The following is a 21,092-nucleotide window of genomic DNA, read 5'->3' as shown; positions in this document are numbered from 1 at the left end:
GGTTTTCTCTTTTTTCCTATTTTTTAGAGATGGTGTTTCGCCATGTTGCCCAGGCTGGTCTCCAACTCCTGGGCTCAAATGATCCACCCGCCTTGACCTCCCAAAGTGCTGGGATTACAGATATGAGCCACTGCGCATGGCTTTCTTTCTTCTTTTCCTTTTTTTTTTCTTTTTTAAATGGAGTCTTGCTCTGTCACCCAGGCTGGAGTGCAGTGGCGTGATCTCGGCTCACTTCAACCTCTGCCTCCTCGGTTCAAGCGATTCTCCTGCTTCAGCCTCCCAAGTAGCTGAAACTACAGGCGCACACCACCATGCCCAGCTAATTTTTGTATTTTTAGTAGAGAAGGGGTTTCACCATGTTGGCCAGGATGGTCTCCATCTCTTGACCTTGTGATCCACCCGCCTCGGCCTCCCAAAGTCCTGGGATTATAGGTGTGAGCCACCGCGCCCGACCCCAGGACAGGTTTTCTAAGGCTCATGGCCCTTGGCCATTTGCAGTGTGATCTCCATCTCCATAGGGCTTTGTAGCAGCTCTCATTGCCTCTCCCACAATTCATACGTCAGGCAATGCCCAGGAACCACAAAAGTATAATTAATGTTCACATTAAAAATCATAGTTGTTTCTATCCAATGTTATAGCATGCTTTTTTGGGGGATTTTAATGAAAAAAAGCATTGATTTCTGTTGTCTGGGAAATCTGAGGGGTAGACCTGGCTTTAACTGTGGCTGGATTTCACGATCTGATGATAGAAGGGCTCATCTCTCTGTTTGCTTTTGGCTCTTGTTCTTGTTTGTTGTTGTTCCTGTGGTTGTTCATTTATTCTGCCTGGTTTTTGTTTTCAGGCTCATAAATGTAGGAGCTCTGATGTCCACTTTGCAGATGAGGACGCTGAGGCCTACAGAGATCAAGTAATTTCCCTTCTGAGGCAGAGTCCGTGGACTTCCCACAGCCCCATGACACCCCCTTATGTCAGTGTATCCAACTCAACATTCCCTGCCCTGGTCAGGGCGCCCCCTGCTGCTCACCCAGAGAGTTGCCGGGATCCCTGCACCAATCTCCTCCACCCTTTTTGACCCCCAAATGCTTCGTGACACCTGACGCCCACCCTGTCACTCAGAGACTAACCTATGTCAAGATTTACAATCTCGCCGGGCACAGTGGCTCACATCTGTAATCTCAGCACTTTGGGAGCCCGAGGCAGGTGGATCACCTGAGGTCAGGAGTTCGAGACCAGCCTGGCCAACATAAGGAAACCCCCGTCTCTACTAAAAATACAAAAATTAGCTGGGCGTCGTAGTGGGTGCCTGCAATCCCAGCTATTTTGGGAGGCTGAGGCGACAGAATCACTTGAACCCGAGAGTCAGGGGTTGCAGTGAGCCAAGATCGCGCCATTGCACTCCAGCCTGGGCAACAAGAGCAAAACTCCGTCTCAAAAAAGAAGAAGAAGAAAAATAAACACAACTAAACAAACAAAAAACAAACCCCCAAAAGCAAAGATTTACAATCTCACCAAACAGGAATGGTAACTACAGGAAGTAGTTATTATCTGAGGTTATTGGTAATGTTATTGCTATTGTTAATGTCACTTTTTTTTCCCATTCCCATTTTCTCTGGAAGCCGTTTGGGGCGTCCTGCCTCTCACCTTCTCTATCCACTTCTTACCCCTACCAGAGGTTGTAGACAAAGAACAGGGTTGATGCATTGCGCAACTCTATGGCTCCCCCTAGTGATATGATACATTTGGGGTCATGGGGTTTGCCCAGACAGGGCCCCAAGGAGGCGGGTAGGGAGCGGGTAGGGAACCCCATCTGGTGTACAGCTCCTCAAAAATCCCAGGTTAATAATCCATTTGGTCTCCAGGCCTGATAAATGGGGGGGAGTGGCTGTTCATTAGTGTCCACTCTGGCTGCACCAGGCAGGACTTTGCCCTGGGAGGGACTGTGACGTTCTGCTCTCTTGATAAGAAGGTGCAAAGCTGGGCTCCAGAAATGGATTGAGAGCTCCTTGGGTCTGCTCCCCAGGCTGCCTCCTGCCCCCAGGTGAGCTCTGGATACTGCTGTTCCTGACTGAAGAGACAGGGTTTTGGAAGAGGTGTTCTAGAAGGCCAGAGTTCTCTCTGGGCAAGGTTCATGTGTTTCCCACACAAGTCTGCTGCTGGGATTCATCACGGATCTACAGATGGGACTAGGCAAAAGCTGTTCATGCTGCTGTGTATACAAAATAGTGAACGCTGATATAAACGATGGACTTCGGGTGCTAATAACGTATCAATGGAGGTTCATCAAGTATGACAAATGTACCACTCTGGTGGGAGATGCTGATAATAGAGGAGGTTATGCATGTGTGGGGGCAGGTGGTATATGGAGAATCTCTGTACCTTCTGCTCAATCTGTGAACCTAAACTGCTCTAAAAATTATGCCTATCCCGTCATATGCTTCTGGGAAAAATTGTCCATATATATTTTTTAAATGGAAAGAACTGGCTGGGCATAGTGGCTCAAGCCTACATCTCAGCACTTAAGGAGGCTGAAGTGGGAGGATTGCTTGAGTCCATGAGTTTGAGATCAGCCTGGGCAACATAGGCAGACTCTGTTGCTACAAAAAAAAAAAAAAAAAAAAATTAGCTAGGCATGGTAGTGCATGCTTGTGGTCCCAGCTACTCGGGAGGCTGAGGTGGGAGGACTGCCTGAGCCTGGACGGTTGAGGCTGCAGTGAACCATGATCATGCCACTGCACTCCAGCCTGGGCAACAGAGCAAGACCCTGTTTCAAAACAAATTGAAAAAAGCTTAATGCTCCCAAATAGAGTATTGCTTGAATAAGCCAACACACATCAAATTCAGTGGAATACTATGCAGCCATGAATAATTAACAGTAGTGGTGCAGAGCTGTGCTTCTCCAGTGGGAATCCAGGACCCAAGGGCAGGGCGTGAAAAGTGCTTCAGAGGAGCTAACGGCAGAAGGTCCACTTTGCATGTCTTCTGGGGATGCCATTTATACTCAATGAGTCAGGTCAATCAAACAACTTTAGTGACAATGAATGCATTATTTTCCTATTGAAACAAACAGAAACGTGTTTTTCCATAGGCCACAAACATTCATATGGACTTTCAGAGTACAACAGAAGACTTCAGAGATATTTTGTAATTATACCTAGATACAGAAGACTTGAGATATTTTGTAAATATATGCTAGACACCCAGAGCTGTATATTCACCTTCCTCGGATTAAATTTGCCCTTAATGTTTCAGAATTCCTAATAAAGGACATTTAAGAATATGATCCCACTTTGGTAAACATTATGTATATGTGCCTGAGTGTATATAACACATCAAAACTGAAAAGAGAGGATGGCAGATCACAGGCATTGTTAGCAGGCCTCTCCCACCTTGGAAAGATGAAACAGTGTATAAAGATTTATGTTGTGAACTTTTTACCAGGGACTAACACAGGAACTTAACAGGAAAACTGGAAGAAACCACAGACCTTTCTAAAGAAGCCGTGGGCAGCAGCCTACACCATGAGCCAGGCAGAAAACTGAGTCCCCAGTGTGAGAAGGGGAGAGACTGACTCAGGGATGTGCACTCCAACTGGGGTGCCACGCAGTCCAGGCCAAGGAGGGGGAAGCCCTCACCCTGCCCAGCACTGGAGCTGAGTTAGGGAGCGCTGGGGAGTAGATAAGAAGGAGCCACATGGGGATGTGCTTGGTGTGCACTCCCAGGCTCCAGCAGGGACAGAGGGAAGCCATTTCCGATGCTACCTCACAGGGGACCTTGCAGAAGCCAGCCAGCTGACTCAGGAAGCGGTCACGGATTGAGAGAAGCTCCCAGCTGAGATTTGCAATCTCATCTTGAGTGGGGAAAGCAGACTTGCCCGACATCTAAGACTCATAGGTGTTCTCGAGGGAGAAGAAAAAGCAAAAAGTTGAGAAAATTCATGATTGGAAAGATACAGAATCAACCTAAGTGCTCTTCAACCCAAAGGAAAGGCTACAAAATAATACACATCCCTGAGTCAGTCTCTCCCCTTCTCACACTATGGGGACTCACAGTTTTCTGCATGGCTCATGGTGTAGGCTGCCGCCCACCGCTTCTTTAGAAAAGTCTGTAGTTCCTTCCAGTTTTCCTGTTAAGTCCCTGTGTTGCTCCCTGGTGCAGCTGCAGCGGAAGTAGGTTAGACAGGCGTTTCACAGCCTCCCTGAAAGGGAAACAAACTTGCTAAATAGAGAGAACAATTCCCCGGACAGCTCACAAACCCCGACAGCGCATAAACCGCATCCTGGGCTCGTGGTCAAAACATCCTGCAGCAAGGAGGTAGAAGGGAAGAAGGGACAGTCCCCTTATTCGTGCAAGTGCAGAAACCCACGCTTAGTTAGTGTCCTCGGGCTGACCTATGCTCATTATAATAGTGAAAACACACTCCCGGGTGGAGACTTAAGGTGCTACTGAGACAGCGATGTGTGCACTGGCATGTACAGCCATTGCACATGCGGGCCTAAGAGACCACCCAGAACATGCTTAAGAGCAACACTGTCCCACCCCCGCATGAGTAATCACAGAAGATTCCCCTAAAGGGAGTTTCCCCAGCGTCAGTCAGTGCTGTCTCACCTTTGAGCAGCCGCTCTGACCGGCTGTTAGAGTGCACTCTCACTTTGCAATTAACTGTCTTGCTTGCTTTTACCTTGGACTCACTCTCAAATTCTTTTTTTGAGGCAAAGTCAAGAACCGGAACTGGCCCACCAGCCATAGCAGGGGAGACTGTGTGTGCCGCGGTGCAGGCAGCACTCATGCCGGGAATGGTCAGCTTGTTGGACTTTTTGTTGGCATTTGTATTTGTTTCTGTACTCACCACCCAAGTGATAAAATAGGCTCCTTGGTGCGGAACTTAGAATTATGCCAGAAAGCTAACAGTTCTCCTTTGTAGCCAGCTACAAAGCCAGAGCGTGCCCATACTTGCAAAAGATGTGCTTGCAAAACGGGTCACCACGGCCTGTGGGTGAGCAGTTGTGTAGGAGAAAAGAATCCAATTTTTTGGTATGCTCTTTGCTGTTATGTAGACAGCTCCGTCTTCAGCCCACACTCTGATTATCTGTGGATTTCAGTTTGTCTCCTGTGTCTGAGGACAGCGGACTGAATGCAGTGATTTTTTACCTCCAGTAATTGTCATCCTGCTGCCCTTCCTGTGCCTTCAGGTCTGTTTTTCACTTTCTCTCTCTTTCTTTCTTTCTCTCTCTCTCTTTTTTCTTTCTCTCTCTCTCTTTTCTTTCTTTCTTTCTTTCTTTCTTTCTTTCTTTCTTTCTTTCTTTCTTTCTTTCTCTCTTTCTTTCTTTCTTCTCCTTTCTCTTTCTTTCTTTCCTTTCTTTCTCTCCCTGTCTCTCTCTTTCTTTTTGACAGAGTCTTCCTCTGTCACTCAGGCTGGAGTGCAGTGGCATTAGCCCAGCTCACTGCAACCTCCGCCTTCCAGGTTCAAGCGATTCTCCTGCCTCAGCCTAGTAGCTGAGATTACAGACACACGCCACCACGCCCAGCTAATTTTTTAGTAAAGACGGGGTTTCTCCATGTTGGCCAGGATTGTCTCGATCTCTTGACCTCGTAATCTGCCCACCTCAGCCTCCCAAAGTGCTGGGATTACAGGTGTGAGCCACCGTGCCCTGCCCTGTTTTTCACTTTCTTTTTTTTTCCCCACAGGATAAAATTATTTATTGAATAGACATTTATGGAGCATCTATTATAACAGGAAAAAGTACTAGGCCCTGAAGACACAAGAATAAAATCAAGCGTTTACAACTTACAAAAAGAGAAAGGCAAGTACACCCCAATGTACAGCAATATTTATAGTACTGACATAAGGTAGTCTTAGAAATGGTGTTCGGGGGAGCAGTGAAGGACAAGGACCAGGACAGAGGAACCGCATTTTGAATGGAGTACTAAAAGATGACTAGGATAAAATCTTAAAAGAAATGATATGCTATGCATTCCATGAAAACAAAAGGAAAAACACCAGTGTGCTCTGCCTATCAGGATTCAAGCTACCTTGTAAATATCACTAATTATTCATATTAGGAAACATTAGTCAACTCCATTAAAAAGCCACTTCCATCCCTGCATACTGGTAGTTCTGTGAATTTGTGATTCAGACCATATTCCCTCAAACCAATGCATTACTAAACTTTGACTAGACATCAGAATTGTTAAACAATAACAAAATAAAATTGAACAACTGAATAAAGCTGAAGCCCTGAAGAGCCTAACTGGAAAAGGAGAAGACCCTTGAATTGGTCATATACACCTCTTGACCTGTATTTGGCAATCTGCTCCCCGACTGTCAACAGATAAGCAGCACAGCCCTCAAGGTTGGAGACTGATCTTTGGTAAAGCAGGCATCCACCCCAGATGCTGCTGTCTCCCGTACACAGCCCTCAGAGCCAAGGGAGGCCTGGAACCCGAGAAGTTTATTTCCAATTAGGATAGTCACCAATGCTTTTCATTCGAAGCATCCAGAGATAAGGGCCAGCCCAACCCCCAATGCCAGGAGCCACGGCAGCATTATCTTCTGTATGAGTTCCTGACCCAGAGGTGACCTGCGTGATTTCTTCTGTGTCCGCTAAGGGCCATGGAAGAATTTGCTCAGCTCGGCTATTGTGTAAACTCTAACCTTACCAGTGGCAACGTGGCAACCACAAATCCCAAGTCCCGGGAGGATTATACTTACTGGAGAGAACTCACTGGTCTATTGGGACTATTGGCACTGCGAAAATGGCATAAAGAGCTATTTATGACAAACTCACAGCCAATATCATACTGAATGGGCAAAAACTTGAAGCATTCCCTTTGAAAACTGGCACAAGACAGGGATGCCCTCTCTCACCACTTCTATTCAACATAGTGTTGGAAGTTCTGGCCAGGGCAATCAGGCAGGAGAAAGAAATAAGGGGTATTCAATTAGGAAAAGAGGAAGTCAAATTGTCCCTGTTTGCAGATGACATGATTGTGTATTTAGAAAACCCCATCGTCTCAGCCCAAAATCTCCTTAAGCTGATAAGCAACTTCAGCAAAGTCTCAGGATACAAAATCAATGTGCAAAAATCACAAGCATTCTTATACACCAATAACAGACAAACAGAGAGCCAAATCATGAGTGAACTCCCATTCACAATTGCTTCAAAGAGAATAAAATACCTAGGAATCCAACTTACAAGGGATGTGAAGGACCTCTTCAAGGAGAACTACAAACCACTGCTCAAGGAAATAAAAGAGGATACAAACAAATGGAAGAACATTCCATGCTCATGGATAGGAAGAATCAATATCTTGAAAATGGCCATACCACCCAAGGTAATTTATAGATTCAATGCCATCCCCATCAAGCTACCAATGACTTTCTTCACAGAATTGGAAAAAAAAACTACTTTAAAGTTCATATGGAACCAAAAGCCTGCATTGCCAAGACAATCCTAAGCCAAAAGAACAAAGATAGAGGCATCACACTATGTGACTTCAAACTATACTACAGGGCTACAGTAACCAAAACAGCATGACACTGGTACCAAAACAGAGATATAAACCAATGGAACAGAACAGAGCCCTCAGAAATAATACCACACATCTACAACCATCTGATCTTTGACAAACTTGACAAAAACAAGAAATGGGGAAAGGATTCCCTATTTAATACATGGTGCTGGGAAAACTGGCTAGCCATATGTAGAAAGCTGAAACTGGATCCCTTCCTTACACCTTATACAAAAATTAATTCAAGATGGATTAAAGACTTACATGTTAGACCTAAAACCATAAAAACCCTAGAAGAAAAGCTAGGCAATACCATTCAGGCCATAGGCATGGGGAAGGACTTCATGTCAAAACACCAAAAGCAATGGCAACAAGAGCCAAAATTGACAAATGTGATCTAATTAAACTAAAGAGCTTCTGCACAGCAAAAGAAATGACCATCAGAGTGAACAGGCAACCTACAGAATGGGAGAAAATTTTTGCAATCTACTCATCTGACAAAGGGCTAATATCCAGAATCTACAAAGAACTCAAACAAATTTACAAGAAAAACCAAACAACTCCATCAACAAGTGGGTGAAGGATATGAACAGACACTTCTCAAAAGAAGATATTTATGCAGCCAACAGACACATGAAAAAATGTTCATCATCACTGGCCATCAGAGAAATGCAAACCAAAACCACAATGAGATATCATCTCACACCAGTTAGAATGGCCATCATTAAAAAGTCAGGAAACAACAGGTGCTGGAGAGGATGTGGAGAAATAGGAACACTTTTACACTGTTGGTGGGACTGTAAACTGGTTCAACCATTGTGGAAGACAGTGTGGTGATTCCTCGGGGATCTAGAACTAGAAATACCATTTGACCCAGCTATCCCATTACTGGGTATATACCCAAAGAATTATAAATCATGCTGCTATAAAGACACATGCACATGTATGTTTATTGCAGCACTATTCACAATAGCAAAGACTTGGAACCAACCCAAATGTCCATCAATGATAGACTGGATTAAGAAAATGTGGCACATATACACCATGGAATACTATGTTTTTCACTTTCACTGTGGTTGTTTGGCAACTAAATCCACTAAATATGCAATAGACAAGACAGAAATTGAGAGATGGAGAAATGAGAAGCCCATGTGGGACCAGAGGCTGCAGTAGGTGAGGTTGAAGCCTGTTTTTGTGGGTCCCCCTCACTCCCTGATGAATCCCTTCCTCAGCTACTGGTTTAGGCAACTGCTGATGAAACCCAGAAAAGGAAGACCAGGTTTCTCCATACGAGGCCCCTCTCACCAGGCTGGAACTTGGTAACTGGCTTTCACTTATTTATTTGGAGTCTGAAAGGAATCAACAGCTCTTTTGGGACCAATGGGGCAAATGGAACCTACACAAACTAATTGCTTGCAGCAAGTCGTCTTTTATAGATCTATAAATCTATGAAACATTTACAAATGCAATGTTTTTAATATATTTATAAATATATAAATTTGGCTTTTCCAAATCAGGTGAATCTCTCCTCAGTCCCCACCTGTATAACTAAAGAAAGGTGTGTGGCTATGCAAAGAAGCCAAATGTCATTACCTTCCTGTAGAATTAGGGTTTTTGTTAAGAATACTTCACAATTTCTAAGAAGTTGTTTGGGATATTACATGGGTTATTAAAATTCTGTGTACTGAGTTATTTTTCAATCATGAAGGAAAAAAAGTCAATCCACTGAACAAGAATTTACCTAGCAGTCATTTCAGGGAGTTCCCGTTGAAACTGTGATTCGGTAGTGCACTCCCTTGATCACAGCAGGGACGTTTACAGAGAAAGACACTTTGGTCTGGATTAGCTCTAACGCTAGACACTGAAATTACAATAAATCTGTATACTGAAAGGCAAAGGCGACTTCCAGTACACTCCCTGCTGTCTGGGAAGAGGCATCCTTTCCTTTTAGAAAATCTGTGTATGTGTCTGTGCACGTGTGCACGTGCATGCCTGTGTGTGTCAAAATTGGGAATGTTGCTTAGACAGTGTAACATCTCACAGTTGTGTGCAGCAAACAAGCTAGTTTTTAGAAACCAGCAGCCAGTGTTTCAGGGAGGAGGGAGAGCTGCCACAGGGTCCTCCCTGTGGGTTACTATGAATGCATTGTATATTGGAGAATATCTTGATCCAAAGAATAGTCATTCCTGAGTGGTCCTTTTGTGTCCAGAATTGGTTCCTTCCGGTGGGTTCCTGGTCTCGCTGACTTCAATAATGAAGCCACAGACACTCACGGTGAGTGTTACAGTTCTTAAAGACGGTGTGTCCGGAGTTTGTTCCTTCAGATGTTCAGATGTGTCTGGAGCTTCTTCCTTCTGGTGTGTTCAAGGTCTTGCTGACTTCAGGAGTGAATCTGCAAACCTTTGCAGTGAGTGTTACAGCTCTTAAAGATGGCACATCCGGAATTCTTTGTTTCTCCCGGTGGGTTCGTGGTCTCGCTGGCTTCAGGAGTGAAGCTGCAGACCTCCACAGTGTTACAGCTCATAAAGGTAGTGCAGACCCAAAGAGCGAGCAGCAGCAAGATTTATTCTGAACAGCGAAAGAACAAGGATTCCACAACGTGGAGAGGGACCTGAGCGGGTTGCTGCTACTGGCTGGGGTGGCCAGCGTTTATTCCCTTATTTGGCCCCACCCACATCCTGCTGATTGGTCCATTTTACAGAGTGCTGATTGGTCTATTTTACAGAGTGCTGATTGGTCTGTTTTTACAGAGTGCTGACTGGTGCATTTACAAATCTTTAGCTAGACACAGAGCACTGATTGGTGCGTTTTTACAGAGTGCTGATTGGTGCATTTACAAACCTTTAGCTAGACAGAAAAGTTCTCCAAGTCCCCACTGGACCCAGGAAGTCCAGCTGGCTTCACCTCTCAGTTGGTTTCTCTCCTGTTTTAATTTTATTTTGAAAATCTTGGGTGCGTCAGGGTCTTGATACTGATTTATTGTTGTTGATCCAGCCAAATTAGCCGTGTAAAAATAGCACCTGGGTAAGAGAAGAGCAGCGTCTCAGTAGCCTGATACTTTGGGCAGCCCAATGCTGGTGGTGGTGTATGGGAAGAGAGGGGATACCAATCACAAGATAGGAGAGCAGGGCCTGGCCCTTGGGCACCTCTGGGAAAGCGCAGGGAACACAAGGCAGCCAGCCCCTGGCAGGGGAGACTGTGTGTGCCACGGTGCGGTGCAGGCAGCACTCATGCCAGGAATGTTCAGGATGGCACAGCTTGTTGGATTTTTTTGTTGGCGTTTGTGTTTGTTTCTCTACTCACCAGCCAAGTGATAAAATAGGATCCTTGGTGCGGAACTTAAAATTATGCCAGAAAGCTAAAAGTTCTCCTCCTTGGGGACTTGACTTACTTAAACTTGCCTGGTTTGTACGTTTCTGGCCAGATGCATGAAGAAGCAATCTGTGACAAGTCTGAGGGTCTTCCTTTCAACCTGCCTCCCATGCTAAGAAAAGTCGGTGTTTCCCTCCTGGGACTGTTGTGAATTTCTCTTTATCTGTGAACTGTTTTGGTTTTGTTTTTAATTGCTCTGTACTCCCTCTGAATCAAGGCTTCTACCACTGCCGGTGAAAACCACAAAGGACCTGCTTGAGGCGCCATCCTGGCCAGGAGAGCAAACCTGCAGGAGGTTTGGAAATGGACTCAGTCTCTGCAAAAGCGTGTGCACTATTAGAGGATGAACTGTGTCACAGCCAGGGACACAAAGCTCGTATTGTAGGTGATCCAGGAGACGTGAGTTCCCAGAGATCGTTTTGCGCATTCATTTGCACACTGTTGTCGGGGTTGGACTTGTGTTCCAGGCTTCAGTGTGAGGCTTGTGATATGCATTTCCTGTTTATCAATAAAAAATTATCAAAGTGGTTGAATCCTGTGAGTTGATAAATGTGTGCTAATCCACTGCACTTGACTCTTCAACCCCTTCTTTCAATATCATTTTTATATGAAATCAGGCTTCAATGTGAGGCTCATAATATGCATGTCCTGTTTATCAGTAAAAAAAAAAATTATCAAAGTGGTTGAATCCTGTGACTTGGCAAGTATGGGAGAATCCAGTACACATGACTCTTCAACTTCTTCCTTTAATGTCACTTTTATAGGAAATAAAAGTAACCAATATGACAATTCTCAAAAAAAATAAAAATAAAAATAAAAATTAGGTGAGGTCCTGAGCAGGAAAACCAAATGAAAAAAGCAGAAACAGGGCACCTGGAAATCTAAGGCTTTGCTGTGCTTTTCTGTATTTCCCGATTTTCCCAACAGTGAGCTTTGATTTTTGTGTTTTTGTTTGTTTTCTTGCTTGTTTTATAACCAGGTCAAAATAATCTAAGCAAATATAGAAATAAGTAAATAAACAATAAACTAAAGGAAACATAAAGTGAGCGCTGGGTGAGAGGTGCCTCTGTTCCCCTGATTAAGGCGCCCTTTGTGCCTTGGGGCAGCTGCCTGGATTCGACCTGGACCCTCTACTTGCTGGCCTGTGTGGTGCTGAGCAGCTCACCCAGGCTCCTCTGTGGCCTGGGTAGACCCGGCCCTCTTGAGAGTCACTCTGAGGCCTGCGGAAACAGGATGGGTCCAGTTCCCAGTGCACAGCGGGTGCCAGCAGGTGTGTTGGTGTCAGGTGTGTTGGCTTCTTAGGGCTTCCATATCAAATTCCCACAAACTTGGTGACTTAAAGCCACAGAAATTTATTCTTTGACGTTATGAAGGCCAAATGTCCCAAGTCATGGTGTCATTGGGCTGTCTCCCTCGGAAAGTGCTGGGAAGACTCTTCCTGGCCTTTTCTAGCTTCTGGGGGCCATGGCAGCAAAACCCCAACCTCTGCCTCTGCTGTCACGTGGCCTTCCTCCCTATGTGTGTCTTGTGTTCAATTTCCCTTATTGCATTAGGACACCAGTCATGGCACTTAGGACCCACCTCATCCAGTATGACCTCCTAATATTAGCTTGGCTACATCTGCAAAGACTATTTCCAAATAAAGCCACAGGCATAGATACTGGGGGTGAGGACTTGAACATATCTCTTTGGGGCACAAGATTCAACCCACAACGACCCCATTATCAGGATGATGGGACCCTCTGATGTTTCCCTTGTCCGTCTCCAGCCCCTCCCTCTGTCCCTCCTGAGCTGCTGAACATCCTGGATACTCTCAAATGGCCAGCATGGGAATCCGACCTCATTGCTCCTATCTCAGCCCTGCCCCAAATCCTAGAGAGAAATGGAAACACCTCAATACACTATGATACAAATATGTTCACAGTAGCTGTCTTGATAATTGCCACAACCAAAACAGTATCAATGAACAGGAAAAAGTAAGTAAATGAACTGTGATTTGCTCATACAATGCAATGGCGTCCTACTCAGCAATAAAGAGGAACAGATCCTGATGCACACAACATGGATGAATCTCAAAACACGAAACGCGGCCAGCCTCAGTGGCTCACGCCTGTAATCCCAGCACTTTGGGAGGCCAAGGTGGGTGGATCACAAGGTCAGGAGATCGAGACTATCCTGGCCAACATGGTGAAACCATGTCTCTACTAAAAATACAAAAATTAGTTGGGTGTGGTGGAGTGTGCCTGTAGTTCCAGCTACTCAGGAGGCTGAGACAGGAGAATCACTTGAACTCGGGAGGTGGAGGCTGCAGTGAGCCGAGGTCACACCACTGCATTCCAGCCTGGGTGACAGTGAGACTCTGTCTTCAACAACAACAACGTGACACTGAGTGAAAAACAAAAGACACAAGAATACACAGAGTGATGCCAATTATATGAAGTTCAAGGGACATGGAAAGTAATATCTGGTGATAGGAATCAGAAAGTGGTGGCTCTCAGAGCTAGGGATTGACTAGGAAGGACACCAGGATCTTTCTGGAGTGAAGGAAAATTTCTCTATCCTTGATTGAGGAGCTGGTTACACAGGGGTGCATGTTTGGCAAAACTCATGGAACAGCACACGTAAGAGCTGCGTGATTCAACTGAAAAGCTAACGCTATTTTTAAATTTCAAAGAACAATGTATTAGCCTATTTTCACACTGCTATTAAGAAATACCCAAGACTGAGTAATTTATAGATGAAAGAGGTTTAATTGACTCACAGTTCCAATGGCTGGGGAGGCCTCAGGAAACTTACAATCATGGCGGAAGGGGAACCAGGCACATCTTACATGGTGGTAGGTAAGAGAGAAGAGCAGGGGAAACCACCACTTACAAAACCATCAGATCTCGTGATAACTCACTCACTGTCAGGGGAACAGCATGGGGGAACCACTCCCATGATCCTATCACCTCCCACCAGGTCCCTCCCCCAACACACGGGGATTATAATTCTGATTACAATTCTAGATAAGATTTGGGTGGGGACACAGCCAAACCATATCAAACAAACAACCTGCAATTTAAAAAAATTTTAAAAATTGGGGGTAAACAAAATAAGTACAGATCCGCCATACAAGTTGGGCAGCGGGTCCCGGCCTTCATCTCCTCAGTGCACCTGTCTTGTTCCTGAGACTCTAGGCTATTGCTGCACCCTCTTTTGTAAAAGTCAATACTCTGAAGGAATTTCTTTCCTGAAAACTTATGGCCAAGGGGTGCCCGGCCTGCAGATTGCTTGACTCAGTGCTAGATGAGAGAAGAGACCTCAGAATCGGACGGGCTTTAAATTCCAGCCCTGCCCTCAGTAGCCGAGTGGCCTTGAGACAGACCCAGTGAGGTTTCCACACCCGGATACACCGTGGAACCATCAAGTCACAATGATTAGCACACCCATCTGCGCAAATATTTATCTGTTTTCGTGAGACCATTTAAAATCTTCTTTTAGCTCCTTGAAAATATTCAATGCAAGCTGGGTGTGGTGGTTCATGCCTGAAGTCCCAGCACTTTGGGAGGCCAAGGCAGGCAGATCACTTGAGGTCAGGAGTTTGAGGCTAGCCTGGCCCACTTACAGTGAAACCCTGTCTCTACTAAAAAATACAAAAATTAGCTGGGAGTGGTGGCATACACCTGTAGTCCCAGCTACTTGGGAAGCTGAGGCAGGAGAATCATTTGAACCCAGGAGGTGGAGGTTGTAGTGAGCAGAGATCGAACCACTGCACTCCAGCCTGGGCAACAGATCGAAACTCCATCTTTCAAAGAAAAAAAATATTCAATGCATGATTCTGTCATTTGAGAGAACATGGATGAACCTAGGGGATATTTTGTTGTATGAAATGAGCCAGGCACAGAGAGGCAAGTACCACATGACCTCATCTCTATGTGGAATCTAAAATAGTCAACCTCAGAGAGGTCGAGAGGAGAATGGTGGGTAGTAGAAGCTAGGGGCAGGGGTGGGTGCCGGGTAGCCGGGGAAACGGAAGACGTTGGTCCAAGTTTTGGTTAGACAGGAGGAGGGAGCCCTGGTGACCTACTGCATAGCATGGGGCTCTAGAGGGTTCTTGTTCTATGAGAATCAGCCTCTGACTTCTTTGCTGGAGGGGTTGTGATTCCTCAAACAGGCCTGAGTCTCTGCAGTTTCTCGCTTATGGATCTTGATCTCCGAGTATTCACTGTCTGTGGCCTCCTGTCCCTGCGGGTCCTGACGCTTCACTTTATGGAAGCTGAGGGTTGCATAATGGAGCTCTCCTTCCTCTCCTGACGAGGGGGCAACAGCTGGGGGAGGCTTCTTTGGGGGGCTGCCATCTTTCCAGGATTCAGTCAGGGGTCCCTGGACAGAGAGAGAGAGGGGAGTCGGAACAGAGCAGTGGGGCCAGGATGAGGCAGGGAGAGTCTGGGAACGAGGCCCAGGAGATCCGTCCTCCATTCATCCCATCTGCATTTTTGTCCAAGCGTCTTTCACGCTTTCCTCCAATATTTAACACTTACTGAGCACCTGTTTAGTGTTTACTAATCTCATTAACTTCCAGCAACAACTCCATAGTAAGATATTATCATTGTCTCCACTTTATAAATATGAAAACTGAGGTCGAAACAGTCAGCACTGCACCCAAAGTCCCTGTTGCAGCAGGACCCAATCCAGTCTGTTCCTTCTGACCCCAAAGCCTGGAGTCCTGCCGAGGCCCCCGTGTGTGAGGCCCTGAGCCGGTGCTGGATAAACTGTGATGGACAAGGTAGGTGCGGGCCCTGACCTCCTGTAGCTCACTGTTTTTGTTTTGTTTTGTTTTGTTTTTTGTTTTTTTTTTGAGACAGAGTCTGGCTCTGTTGCCCAGGCTGGAGTGCAGTGGTGCAATCCCAGCTCACTGCACCCTCCACCTCCTGGGCTCAAGGGATCATTCCATCTCAGCCCCCCAAGTAGCTGGGACTACAGGAACTCACAACCATGCCTGGTTAAGTTTTGCATTTTTTTGTAGAGATGGGATCTCATTATGTTGCCCAGGCTGGTCTCAAACTCCTGCTCTCAAGCGATCCTCCTGCCTTGGCCTCCCAAAGTGGCAGCTCAGTCTTTAATTGAGGGAGGTGGCAACAAATGACTGTTAAAGAAATGAATATCGGCTTGGGTGCGGTGGCTCACGCCCCTAATCCTAACACTTTGGGAGGCTGAGGCAGGTGGATCACGAGGTCAGGAGTTCGAGACCAGCCTGGCCAACATGGTGAAAGCCCGTCTCTACTAAAAATATAAAAATTAGCCTGGCCTGGTAGCGCGTGCCTGTAATCGCAGCTACTTGGGAGGCTGAGGCAGGAGAATTGCTTGAACCTGGGAGGCAGAGGTTGCAGTGAGCCGAGATTGCCCCACTGCACTCCAGCCTAGGTGACAGAGCCAGACTCCGCCTTGAGAAAAAAATAAAAATAAGAAATGAATATCTACATGTAAATTATGATATGATGGGCAAAAAGAGGGTAAATGAGAGAGAATTACAGGGCCTTGACTGAGACATGATACCTGCCCTGGGGAAGCTCACAGGTTAGTGGCGTAACGAGGACAAGCCGGTCAAAGAAATCAGGTCCCGCCAATAGGAAAAATAATAAGAGGGGTCAGGATGGCTGGGGCTAGGGAGAAGAGATGCCAGCTATTCTTGGGGAGGAAAAATGGAGGAGAGATAGTGAATCGGGACTACAGAGAAGAAAAGGAGGACAGAGAGGAGATAACTCCTACTCAGTGCCTGGCCTGGGAAAAATTGGGGGTAGGGACTGCCATGCTGTCAGCAAGATGGGGAGTCCTATAGGAGAAGCCGGCTTGTGGGAAGGAGGAGGAGATGAGGAAGTGACTTTGGCCATACCAAAGAGAGCGATCCTGGAGGCCATCCTGTGGGAGGTGTCCAGGCTGGATGCTGGGTGTGGAGACGCCCACATCACTCACCTGAGAGGCCGAGCCCCTGATGGCGTTTGCATCCTCCATGCCTGTATCCCCCACGCCCGCTGCTGGCCTTGCCGATTTCTTCCTGCAGGACCTCACTCTGAGTGAAGAGACCAGAGAGCCTTTCAGTGTGGTCAGATCGGGGTGCAGTGGGCAGACCAACCCCTGCCCTGTATTTCCTACTGGGGGCTTGAGGGGTGACCGAGGTGCAACGGGGGTGGTCCAGTTCCAGAGACCCCAACGGTGAAAACAGAGGCTCCTGTCTGCTGGATGGTGGGGTCCGAGGTTGCCACCGATGTGGAGCCCCACAAACAAGGACACTCGTGAAACGCTCACCGTGCACCCGTGAGCTCATTCTTGCCCCAAGCTCTTGACCCATCCAGGTCCTTCCAGCTCTGGCTTCAGGGATTCTGTTCCTGGCCTGCCCTCCCCAGGTCTCTCTCTCCCTCCCCAGGGTCAGTGCTCACATGATGAAGATGACGCAGAACGACAGGAAGGCCAGGGCTGTGGCTCCAGCTCCCCCGACCGCCGCCAGTGTCACTCCTGATACAAGCCTTGCGGTGCCTGCAGATGGATTGGAGTTGCTTTGGGGATTTATGTCACGGAGAACTGGGTCTCTTCCCCTCCCACTCTCTGCAGGGCCCTAGACTTCCATTCTGCTCTTCTCCTTCCCAGACACAGAACAGGAATGGGAGGGAGGAAGGGAGACTACTTCTGAGGCCAGTGAGGCATGAGAGTGCTGGATGCAGCTTGTCTTGTCTTTATTTAAAATTTTGATATTGTGTTCTTGTGGAATCATTTTGCATTCAATTTTATTTTTTTCAAAAGATTATGGCATTGCAATGTTACTTTACTTGCTTTCTGAGTTGGATTTTTCTTTGGCTTCTTAAATTTGGTGCCAAGGCAAGTGCCTCACGTGCCTCATCCTAGTCTGAGCACTGCAAAGCAAGGCGCTTGTCCCCCCAGACACATCTGTCCGGGCCCCAGCTCCTCCCCTCCAAGACCCACTCCCCCCCTCTCCCCACCCCGCACCCCTTTCCTGGCAGGGAGAGGACAGTGATGCTCTGGGTCGCAGGGAAGTTCCAGGCCTCACAGCTGAGCACAGACCACAGCTGAGCTCCCCCGTGAAGCTCGGGGGCAGTGGGTGGTCCCTGAGGGTGGGGCAGGTGTGTTCTCCTCCAGCCCGTCCCTTACCCACCTGTGCCCTCATTCTGCAGGGAGAGGCTCAGGGAAATGTGCTGGGAGCCCCGAGGGTTCTGAGCTCGGCAGGTGAATTCCCCTTCATCCCCCAGGTGCACTCGAGGCAGCTCCAGCAGCCCAGGGTTTGAGGACCGTGAGGGGCACAGGGTCAGGCTCCCCCGGGTCCAGCTCAGCCTGGCAGGGGGATTGCTGTTGACAGCACAGACCAGGCGCAGAGACTGGCCCTCCAGGACTGAAAGAGATGAGCCATTTCCCAGGGCTGTGGATGCTGCAGAGAAAGAGACAGTGGGTTATCCCATCACTGGGTATATACCCAAAGGACTATAAATCATGCTGCTATAAAGACACATGCACACGTGTGGTTATTGCGGCACTATTCACAATAGCAAAGACTTGGAACCAACCCAAATGTCCAACAACGATAGACTGGATTAAGAAAATGTGGCACATATACACCATGGAATACCATGCAGCCATAAAAAATGATGAGTTCATGTCCTTTGTAGGGACATGGATGAAGCTGGAAACCATCATTCTCAGCAAACTATTGCAAGGACAAAAAACCAAACACTGCATGTTTTCACTCATAAGTGGGAATTGAACAATGAGAACACATGGACACAGGAAAGGGAACATCACACTCCGGGGACTGTTGTGGGGTGGGGGGAGGGGGGAGGGACAGCATTAGGAGATATACCTAATGTTAAATGACAAGTTAATGGGTGCAGCACACCAACATGGCACATGGATACACATGTAACAAACCTGCACGTTGTGCACATGTACCCTAAAACTTAAAGTATAAAAAAAAAAAAAAAAAGGAGACAGAGGGTCAGAGAGACAAATGGATCCGGAGACAGAGGAAGGACACAGAAAGAGACTGGTGAGAGGGACTGACACACAGACATAGACTGAAGTGCTGGAAAACCCACACTCTCACGGCTCGGTGCTGGGAAGGTAAACTTGTCCACTTTTAATTGAGAACAACTTCACTGCGTCTTTCAAAATTGGAAACAACATACGACACTGGTATATTTTGCTTTTAGGAATTTATCCCATACACTTAGATATTCCTGTGGAAGTAGATACAAGACTATCCACTGCACAGTTTCTGCGGAAGGATGTTTGTGCCATGATTTTCCTTAAGGGATGCCACAAAGTCAGAGTCCATCTGTGCAGCGAAATCACACACGGTCCTAGAGGAGGGGGCGGACAGTCTCACTACGATGTCAAACCACCTCTGAGATCCTCCAGGTGCACAAACCAAGACTCAGGGCAGCCTGGACGGACACTGGTCAATTCCGTGGAGGGGGATGGGCATCGGAGGACAGACTTTGCTGTGCATTTTGAATTTCTGCCCTTGTGACTGTATCATCTGTGCAGAAGTACTTAGATCGAAACTACTGGGAAAATAGAAAGATCAGACAGAGGAAGTATTCAGGAGATGCCTGACAAGAATCTTGAAAGTCTGGTCCCAACATAAAAACAAACAAAAACCAAAAAAACGGGAGTCTGGTCCGGCTGTGTGAATGTCACCCTGTCCTTGCTGTGGGGCCGAGGAGGGGGTGTGTGGAGGAGTCTGAGGGGAGCAGAGACAGGATGGGGACAGGGGCTCAGGTGGCCACGCGGGCTGGAGATGTGGGCTATTGTACCCTGGGCTCACGCACGATGGCAGCTCTGTTTCCCAAAGTGAGTCTAGGATGAGGAGAGACCCAGCCCCATCCTGAGCTGAAGGCCCTGCTCCCCCAACCCCAGGGACGGGGCTCCGTCCTACCTGTGGCATATCCTTGGAAGACAGTCACCGTCAAGTTCCAAGGAGGGTCTGGGACAGAAAGACATGAAGACCTACATTACTATAAGGGCTGGGGACATTGGCCCTGTCTCCCCAGGAGCTGCAAATACAGGGAAAATGGAGCCGGCATTCTCCTGACCCCACTCCCAGCCCAGATTCTGGGACCCAGAACCCAGTGTCCAGGCTTGAACCCCATCCCTTGCCCTTAGGAACACCTCCCAACCCATGAGGGACCCGGGCGTCTTGGTCCAACACTCACAGGACACATTGAGTCGGACGGTACTGGTTGTGGTCACACCTGTCCCAGGCAAGGTCACCTGACAGGCGAGGCTGGTGCCATGGTCCTGGGGCTTTGGGATAAGGGTGAGCACTGAGGAGCGGGCAGTAGTGGGGCCCGGGGAGGACATGGAGGTCCCAATCCAGGAGATCATGGGGGGCGTCCCCTGCTTACAGGCCCAGGGCACAGAGCAGGTCAGGTTCCTGGGGTGGCCAGACTCTAGGGTCCCTAGGATGAGGATGTCAGGCCTATGGGTCAGGGCTGGTGAAGATGGGGACACAGGATCAGGAGGAGGTATTTCAGGTGCAGCCCTGGAGGAAGCTCAGGCTCTGGTCCAGCTCCTCCCCAGAGCCTGACTTGCTTCAATCCCAACCCCCTCCCAGGCCCCATCCCAGCCCTGCCTTTCAGCCCCCCATGACCTTCCCCTGTGGCCTGTCCTGGAGCCCGTGCGTTACCTGTCACAAACACAGACAGCTGCTTAACTTTGTAATTCAACTGTGATGTGTAACTCCATTTCATGCTTCCTCTCTCTAGCCGGAAGAAATATGACCCCTCATCCCTCTTGCTGGCGTCTCTGATGCTCAGGGAGCAGTCGTTGCTCCAAATGTCCCCAAGGAGTTGGAATCGGCCCTGGGTCTCTTCCTGCACTTCTCTGTCTGGGTTGTTTGTGGCCACTGGAGCATCTTGGTTTGGTCTGTCTCCTGCCCGGAACCAGTAGACATGAACTGGGTCAGAGTAAGTCCAGCCATCCCGGGGGTAGGAGAAGGAGCAGGGCACATGGACACACAGGCCCTCCTGCACCGTCACCAGCTCCTGCACTTGCAGCAAGTAACCATCCCCATATTGTCTGTCTCCCTCCATCCTCTTTGTCCCCCAGAGCAGGGGAAGCAGCAACAGCAGCAGCAGCAGCAGCAGCAGCATGCCTGGGTTTGGAGGTGCCAGGGCCGCCAGGGAGCATCTGTTCCTCAGGGTTCTTCTCTCAGAAACT

At 47.7% G+C, this 21,092-nt stretch overlaps 1 protein-coding gene across 2 annotated transcripts; it reads right to left on the bottom strand.

Moving 5' to 3' along the window:
• Positions 1-13,613: 13,613 nt before the first annotated feature.
• On the bottom strand, positions 13,614-21,092 carry LOC129459485 (sialic acid-binding Ig-like lectin 8). 2 transcript variants are annotated; one of them, XM_055236242.1, is made up of 7 exons: positions 20,560-21,092; positions 20,087-20,365; positions 19,810-19,857; positions 18,034-18,303; positions 17,303-17,399; positions 16,839-16,935; positions 13,614-15,248 (listed from the first exon to the last, which is right to left on the bottom strand). In XM_055236242.1, exons 1-7 carry the CDS (start codon positions 21,023-21,025, stop codon positions 14,994-14,996), a joined length of 1,512 nt encoding a protein of 503 aa, XP_055092217.1. In that variant the 5' UTR covers positions 21,026-21,092; the 3' UTR covers positions 13,614-14,993. The 2 variants fall into 2 exon arrangements, with proteins under 2 accessions (XP_055092217.1, XP_055092218.1); XM_055236243.1 differs by lacking the exon at positions 20,087-20,365.

Source organism: Symphalangus syndactylus, chromosome 13 (assembly GCF_028878055.3).
Source record: "Symphalangus syndactylus isolate Jambi chromosome 13, NHGRI_mSymSyn1-v2.1_pri, whole genome shotgun sequence".
Taxonomy (NCBI): Eukaryota; Metazoa; Chordata; class Mammalia; order Primates; family Hylobatidae; genus Symphalangus; species Symphalangus syndactylus.
The sequence above is the reverse complement of the archived record's forward strand: the minus strand, read 5'-3'. Positions and strand labels throughout refer to the sequence as shown.

Coding starts and splice junctions, on each gene's coding strand:
- LOC129459485 (XM_055236242.1), bottom strand. CDS start 21,025: ATGCTGCTGCTGCTGCTGCTGCTGCTGTTGCTGCTTCCCCTGCTCTGG. Junction 20,366..20,559: donor GCTGTCTGTGTTTGTGACAG/GTAACGCACGGG, acceptor CATCTTCACCAG/CCCTGACCCATAGGCCTGAC. Junction 17,400..18,033: donor CCTGCAGAATGAGGGCACAG/GTGGGTAAGGGA, acceptor ATCCATCTGCAG/GCACCGCAAGGCTTGTATCA.